Source organism: Megascapheus bottae, chromosome 1, assembly GCF_031878675.1.
Source record: "Megascapheus bottae isolate mThoBot1 chromosome 1, mThoBot2.hap1, whole genome shotgun sequence".
Taxonomy (NCBI): domain Eukaryota; kingdom Metazoa; phylum Chordata; class Mammalia; order Rodentia; family Geomyidae; genus Megascapheus; species Megascapheus bottae.
Genome location: NC_143509.1, coordinates 31937470 through 31945509, shown reverse-complemented (window position 1 = coordinate 31945509; position 8040 = coordinate 31937470). Strand labels below are relative to the sequence as shown.

The window sequence follows — 8040 nt, the reverse complement described above, 5'->3', positions numbered from 1 at the left end:
TGTGCCAAAGAGCCAATTTTGGCTTTTTGTGTGTATATGGGATGGAGGAACTGAACCCAGGACTTGGTGCACGCTGGGCAAGCACTCTGCCTCTAAGCCTTGCTCTTGGCCCTGGCATATATTCTTTAAGTAGTCCTACAAAGGACTTTTCATTTGGAAAGCAGACAATGAATGCATTTCTTCTTGATTAATGTCATTCCTTTCACCAATTCACGGGCTCCTCTCAACCCACTCCTCTACTCAGTTTTCTTAATTGTTGAGGATATGTATTGTATGTTTAGCTATTCAACCAAGAGGCATGCTTGCCTACACAATGCATTGTGTGTGACCTGTGACCTGGGAAGTTCCAAAGGGCCCTGGGGTCAATGGGTACCCAATTGAGAGGCAGCAGGGTGGAGAAGGCAGGCAAGACTCATTGTATATACCACAAAATTAAGAAAGGAAGACAGCAGTGTGTGCACATTTTTAGACAATGTGATATATATATATATACGTATATATTTGTTTTTATATACATATATATTTGTATGTATATGTATGTATGTCTACACACAAAATAGAATTATATCTATCCGTCAGAAAAAAGTAGATATTGTACCAGTTGCGAGGAAATGGGAAGTCTTGGAAATTGTTATATTAAATGAGGTAATATAGATCCAGAGAAACACACATGGTATAGTTTTCTTCAACTGTGGGAGCTGGAATGCACCTGTAAATGTCCAAGGATAAACAATAGGTAGAATCCAAGCAGTTACAAAGGAATTAGATGGAGAATAGATGGACTCCATGGAGAGCTCAAATAGTGTAATTCTTTAATTCTGCAACATTGAACTTAATGTAAATGTGGAATATGAATTGAATGTATGCATGGATGGGTTTTTTATATCTCTATTTATTTTCTGGTCTTGGATGGAACATTTTGTGGATATATGTTATGTCTATGCCCAATAGCATGGGTTCTTTCTCATCTGTGGCAAACAGACCCAAAATGATGAAGATGGTGATGGTGATGGTGGTGCTCGGGAGATGATGATGATGATGGTGGTGGAAATGATGATGATGATGATGATATTGATAAAGGCATGATGGTAATGGCACATCAATGAAAACATGTCTGGGAGGGAACCACTGGGAGGAGGGAGAAAGCAACAGAGTTGATACCGAGTGTCAACTCGGGTAGAGAGTGGAAACATGTTGCACACGTATCCATGATTAGATAGATACTGAGAGCTGGATAGAGATATATGAATGAATACCATGTTTTAAAAGAAAAAAACATCGAATGCTACAGAAGAGAAGGAAGGATGAGGGGCCAAGTGTGTTCAGTTTACACGTTATGCATGTAAGGAAATATCATGAGGAAGCTGCCTTTTCCAGTTATCAATGTGTATTAACTCAAAGAGAAAACAAAGAAAAAATGGAGGGGAAGAGAAGCAAGGAAGAGATTTAAATGAAGTAATCTTGGTATCCTGAGTAGAAAATCAGCTGTTCTAAAGTCCTCATTTCTTTTCTCTTAGCTTTTAGATAGAATCACTCCAGGGATCAGAATGATAGGGGAATAATTGGATTAATTAAGTCTTTAGGACATTGGAACAACCTCCCTCTCCCACCCAACCTCCTGAGGATGCAGAGATTGTCAGCTACCCTTCTGAAGCCAACTCACTTATCAGTCAACAAGCAACCCTGGTGCCTTTTCCTTGAGATGACCTTCCTGGATGGAGACCCAGCCATTCCATTCCTCCATCTGAGCTTCAGGAGAAAGCACTTTCTACATTGAGGTAAGATGCTGAACAACATTCTTCCTGAAACCAACCAAGTTGTCAGGGGTACAATGAGTTTTGGGTGTGAGGTGGGCTCAGCAACACAATTTTGCTTGTTCCATAATTAATTTTAGATTCTAACTATAGCTGCATGTCAAATGAATGTCAGTATTGTTCTTCTTCATTCTTTCCTTCTTTCCTTCCTTCCTTCTCCCTCCATCTTTCCGTTCTTAATTCCTTCCTTCCTCTTTTTCTTCCTCATTACTTTCTTTCTATCTTCCTTCCTACCTGCCTTAATTATTTCTTCTTTCTTTTCTCTTTTCTTTCTTTCTATCTTTTAACTCTTTCTCTTTTAACTTTCTTTCTTTCTTTCTTTCTTTCTTTCTTTCTTTCTTTCTTTCTTTCTTTCTTTCTTTCTGCCTACTTGCTTTCTTCCTTCCTTCCTTGCCGGGGCCAGCCGGCAGCAAACCAGGGTTTGCGGATGGGGGTTCCTGAAATAGGGGGCAAAGACTAGGAAAAAATAGAAGAGAGACAGACACACCGGGTCCGGGATGTCTGCAGTCCAGATAAAGACTGCCCTGTTTATTTTCCACTCCAGCTTCTTCCCTTCTTGAGACCCAGGGAACTTCCAGGTGTTACATTTATATGGTAAATCTCAGGTCATTTAAACAGAATAAGGCCAGAAAACAATAAAACAATAAAGCCATTGTCTGATGCAAATCAAGGTACAGTTTGATTCCACTTTGGCTCCCAACACTTCCTTTCTACCTTCCTTCCTTCCTTCCTTCCTTCCTTCCTTCCTTCCTTCCTTCCTTCCTTCCTTCTTTTCCCCCCCTTACTGCCTTCCATTTTTCTTCCTTCCGTTTTTCCTTTCTTCCTTTCTTTTCTTTCCCTTATGGGTACCAGTCTGTGACTGAACTAAGGGCTTGGGCTTTGTCCCTAAACTTTTTGCTCAAGGCTAGCCCTCTATCCTTTAACCCACAACTCCACTTCAAACTTCTTCGTGGTTTACTGGAGATAAGTCAGCCACTTTTCTACCTGGTCTGGCTTCAACCATGTTCCTGACATCTCATCCTCCCAAGCAGCTAGGATTCCAGCACCAGACATTTTTCCCATTTTCTCTAGTACTAGTATGACTAGGAGTCATTTGTATGGAAGCACTTCCACGATGGCGTTTATTAGCCTTTCCTCGATTTGTGTCTTTGTGAGGAAAGGATACTACCCCTGTGTGACCATATTCATAACAATATTTAAGGATCATATTGGAAATCTCAGCATGAACTTTCCACTGTGTTGGGTACTTTTGTGACTTCTACCTCACATCATGAAATACCTGCACGTGATTTCCCAAGCTTCTGTGGTTATAATCAGGTAAAATTCCTACCTACTCTAGGTGTATGTTATGATGTTTGGATGAACAAATTCCCTGCCAAATTATTACTGTGTCAAGAAAACTCACACATCCAGCATGTACGTGTTATTGTACAAATGAGACACTCCCTCTTCCCATGTAGTTGATGTTCCTAGCATAAAACATGAACCAGAGACTATATCAAGAGTATCTCAGTCCAAGATGTCAGCAATTAACAAATGCTGCTACAATATTTACACAGCCATCTGTGAAATTATTCCAAGAGAAGCAAATCCCCAAGCAAAGCAAGTCTGAATGTGACCACTGGTGGATGCGATCCTCTCTCCACAGAGAACTGCCTTGCCCCAGAGACAGAGAAGATTGCTCTTCTCAGAAGAATCATAATCATCTTATAAATTATTCGCAAGTATGCTCTGTGTAAATATCTGTGTTCTGAATATTGACAGGGTTTTCTTTTTGTTAACATGCTATTCATCGTATTCTCTCATTTTAGCCTGTTTCTTAAAAAATTAGATTGCCCGTCTCCATTCATAGAACTCCCTTGAGGGGGAAGTGAGGGAGAGTTTCATGAATATCATTGCCAGGATGAATCTACAATTAATTACTAAAGGAAATGAGTTGTTTCTGCATGAGGGGAAAGGACTTGCAAGCTTCCTATTTTCTGACCATTGCCTCAAAGTTATCGCATAAAGATGCCTTACACTGATTACAATGAATGTCTTGGGTTGAGATAGTCACTGTGGAAGAATAAAGGCTTTGTTTAGGAAGAAATAGCAATTATCTAAAAATGATGTTATGTGAAATCTAGATGAATGAATCAAAATTGCTCAAGGGAGTCAACCTCACCATTAAAGGACTCTGAGCTCTCTCTGAATCTGGCCTCATTACTGATTGTCCAATTCACACCCACCGAGGTAGTCTTTGATTAAATATATATGGTGAGAAACATCAACATATTTTCATTTGAGAAGACCTTCCAGTGTTTCAGAGAGAAGCCAGAGCTGGGAAATCAATTCTTTAAAAAAAAATATTAAAGGGACCAGGAGTTTGGCCTAGTGGTAGAGTGCTTGCCTAGCATGCACAAAGACCCAGGTTCAATTCCTTGGTACCACATACATAGAAAAAGCCAGAAGTGGTGCTGAGGCTCAAATGGGAGAGTTGTAGCCTTCAGAAAAATCCAAGGACAGTGCTCAGGCCCTGAGCTTAAGCCCAGGACTGGCAAAAAAAATTAAGTAGTTGTACAAAGAGGTTGCAATTCCACGACTCAGATTAAGCGTACAGGGTACCTTGATATATATACAATTTCATAAATATACATATGTATATGTCTGTATATGTACATATTTATATATGTGCTTATGTGTGTAGATATATGTACATATATATGAAACCAACTTAATGAAATGTACCAAAACTTGCTGAAATACGGGGGCGGAGAATGAGTTGAAACACAGAGAGGTCAATGGCAGGAATTGTATCAATATCTATTATATGCATGTGGAATATTGTAAATATCACAGCAAAAGCCTTTTGTAAGATCAGTTTATGTTTTGGACACATAGTTTGTGCAAAGATTCCTTTGTTTTTAGTTTTTAAGAAAATGGGAATGAGAGGGTTAGTGGAGAAAGTGATGGTGTGTGAATTTCTTCAAAGTGCAAAGTGGAAATGGAACAATAAATTTGGCTGACATCAGTTTGAGAAAGGGGTAATGGGGATAAAGGAGAATGACATGGGAGGAAGGGGATAACTCTGATGAACTTACATTGTGTGCATAGATGGACGTGACAACACACATCTCCCCTTGTACAACTGATGGATGCAAATAAAATATAGAGAGAAAGAGACTAAAATACTGTCTCTTATTCCCAGGATTAAAGTAGAATAAGACTGGATTCGAGATAAAGAACTTCTTTCTACTATGATACAGAGCGATACTGTGGCCATACATTTTCTTTCACTTCATTTGTTTCCCAGCAGATATACCAACAACATGGACAATATGAATCAAACAGGGAGTGTACATTTCTTTCTCCTGGGACTCTCAGATGACCCAGCCCAGCAACCACTCATCTTCAGCCTCTTCCTGTCCATCTATCTGGTCACTGTGCTCGGAAATCTGCTCATCAGCCTGGTCATCTCCTCTGACCCTCACCTCCACACTCCCATGTACTTCTTCCTGTCCAACCTGTCCTTGGCTGATATCTGCTTAAGCACCACCACCATCCCCAAGATGCTCGTGAACCTCCACACACGGGACCAGAGTATCACTCACCAAGGCTGCCTCCTCCAGGTCTGCTTGGTCTGGAATTTTGCTTTCTTGGAAAACTGTCTCCTGGCGGTCATGGCCTATGACCGCTTTGTGGCCATCTGCCACCCACTGAGCTACACGGTCACCATGAGCCCCCGCCTGTGTGCCCTGTTGATTCTCTTCTCAGTACTCATCAGTGTCATGAGTTTCCTCCTCATGGCTCTGATGGCGACACATCTGTCCTTCTGCCAAGACGTGGAGATCCCTCACTTCTTCTGTGAGCTCGCTCAGGTCATCAAGCTGGCCTGTTCAGACACCTTCGTCAATAACATCCTGACTTACACTGCAACCTTCCTATGCGCTGGTATTCCTCTCGGTGGAATCATTTTCTCTTATTCCCAAATTGGCTCTTCTGTCTTGAAACTCTCAGTGAGAGGAAGGCGCAAGGCCTTCTCCACCTGTGGCTCTCACCTGTGCGTGGTCTGCTTGTTCTATGGGGCCGGTTTGGGGGTGTACATCAGCTCTGCTGTAACTGACTCACCCCGGAAGTCGGCTGTGGCTTCAGTGATGTATTCTGTGGTGCCCCAAATGCTGAACCCCTTTATCTACAGCCTGAGGAACAGGGACATGAAGGGAGCCTTGAGGAGACTCGCAGCGAGGGTAGCTTCTCTTTGGTGATGTGAACTTGACTTTGCACTTGGATTTCTAGGGTTAGAGTGACACTATGCTTGAGGAATCAGGGTGATTAATTTCTAATTCTTATATTCTTTGAAAATGTCCGTATGCTATTAAAGGTAGGTTTAGCTCATCTCGGATTTGTCATTTGCTTTTGCTCTGGATCTGTGACCTTTGATAGTCCTCTGAACAATTTCACTGCTCAAATATAGATTCAGGATCCTAGTTATGATTTTTAAAGTGTAAGTCATTTCTAATATAAATATAGAATTGTATCAGCAAATGTAAATTATAAATATGAATCAGATACATAGTGTATATATATAGACAGTCATGTGTGTGCGCATGCATACATATATGTACATGCATATACATATGCATCCATGCATGTATACACACAGAGAGAGAAAGGAGATGGAAAGTACTACTGGTATTGAAACTTGAATTCAGGGCCTAGGCACTGCCCTGGATCATTTTTGTTCTCAAGGCTAGGACTCTACTACTTAAGCCACAGCTCCACTTCTGGCATTTTTGGTGGCTAACTGAACATAAGATTTTTCACCGACCTTTCTGCCCAGACTGGCTTCAAATTTGTGATCCTGACATCTCAGCCTTTTGAGTAGCTAGGATTACAGATATGAGCACCCAGCTACATGGTGATATCTTTTTTTTTTGCGAGTCCTGGGGCTTTTGCTTGGGGCCTGAGCATTGTCCATGGGTTTTCTCAAGGCTATAGCTCTACCACTTACTTGAGCCATAGCACCACATCTGGGTTTTTCTGTGTATGTGGTACCGAAGAATCGAACCCAGGGCTTCAGGCATGCTAGACAGGCACTCTACCACACTTCTGGCCCTGTGATATTTTAGTAGTCTGAAATGATTGGGTAAGGGTAATTGGCTTATCTGCTATTCTACATTTTATCATTTCATTTTCCTTGGTGAATTACAGATTCCTTTTTTATTTGAAACATACAGTGAATTATTATCAGTCATCATTAATGTATGCTGAAGAACATTAGAAGTTCATTGTTTCTATCCTACCTAATCCATAAATCTTTTAAATGTCTCCTTTTAATAAGTTTTCAAATCTAGCCTCTTAATAGTAGAAGGATTGACACTGACCAAAATGAAGTGTGCTGGTGGCTCACATCTACAGTCCTAGCTACTCAGGGAGCTGAGATCCGAGGATTGTGGTTCAAAGTCAGTCTTGGCAGGAAGGTCCAAATTAACCAAAAAGCCAGAAGTGGAGCTAGAGCTCAAGTGAGAGAGCACTAACGTTGGTATAAATGCTCAGAGACAGCACCCAGGCCCTGAGTTCAAGCCCTGGGACTAACAAAAAAAGATGTGGTTTATAAACTAATATATTGAATAAAATCCCCTTTGTAGAGCTATTGAAAGGTAATAAATAAAAACAGCTAAGAAAATAACAACTAAATAAACATCTTCCTGGGAACTGAATGACTACTTTAGAGAAATTTTATTCAGATAATTGGCTGATTTTCCAAGTTGGATTGTTTGAAGCTTTGGTTTATTTTTTTCTTTTTCTGTTAAATCCATCATGTATTTTGGATATTCTTAGTGAGGTTTGGGGGAATTGTTCTCAGAAGAGGGAAAACTCATAGAGGATAGAAATGTGAGGTGAAGGCAAAATAGGATTTCTTCTCACGCAAGATAACGCCTTCATTTTTTTTTGGTGATGGCTATTCCCCTTTTTATTTCAAGACTGCTTTCTCAATAATTTGCCAAATTCACCAATATCTACTTCCAAAATAAAACTTGCATTGAGAATGCTTTTCTTTTTCTTTTTTTGTTTCTTTTTATATATTTATTATTGTAATTAATAGTAGGGTTACATGATATTTGCCAGAGGTTGGTGCATTAATTCCCATACATTGATACTCTTTCACATGTCTTGGTCCCCATTTCCCTCCTCCCCACCCCCACCCCTCATCTTGTTTTCCCCCCTTCCCTATCCAATTTCAAAT

The 8040-nt window shown here is 40.4% G+C and overlaps 1 protein-coding gene across 1 annotated transcript; it reads left to right on the top strand.

Annotated features, from left to right (window-relative positions):
* Positions 1 to 5101: 5101 nt before the first annotated feature.
* LOC150068898 (olfactory receptor 7G2-like) lies at positions 5102 to 6058 on the top strand. The gene has a single exon (XM_090329543.1). The coding sequence runs from the start codon at positions 5123 to 5125 to the stop codon at positions 6056 to 6058; it is 936 nt and encodes a 311-aa protein (XP_090185669.1). The 5' UTR covers positions 5102 to 5122.
* Positions 6059 to 8040: the final 1982 nt, after the last annotated feature.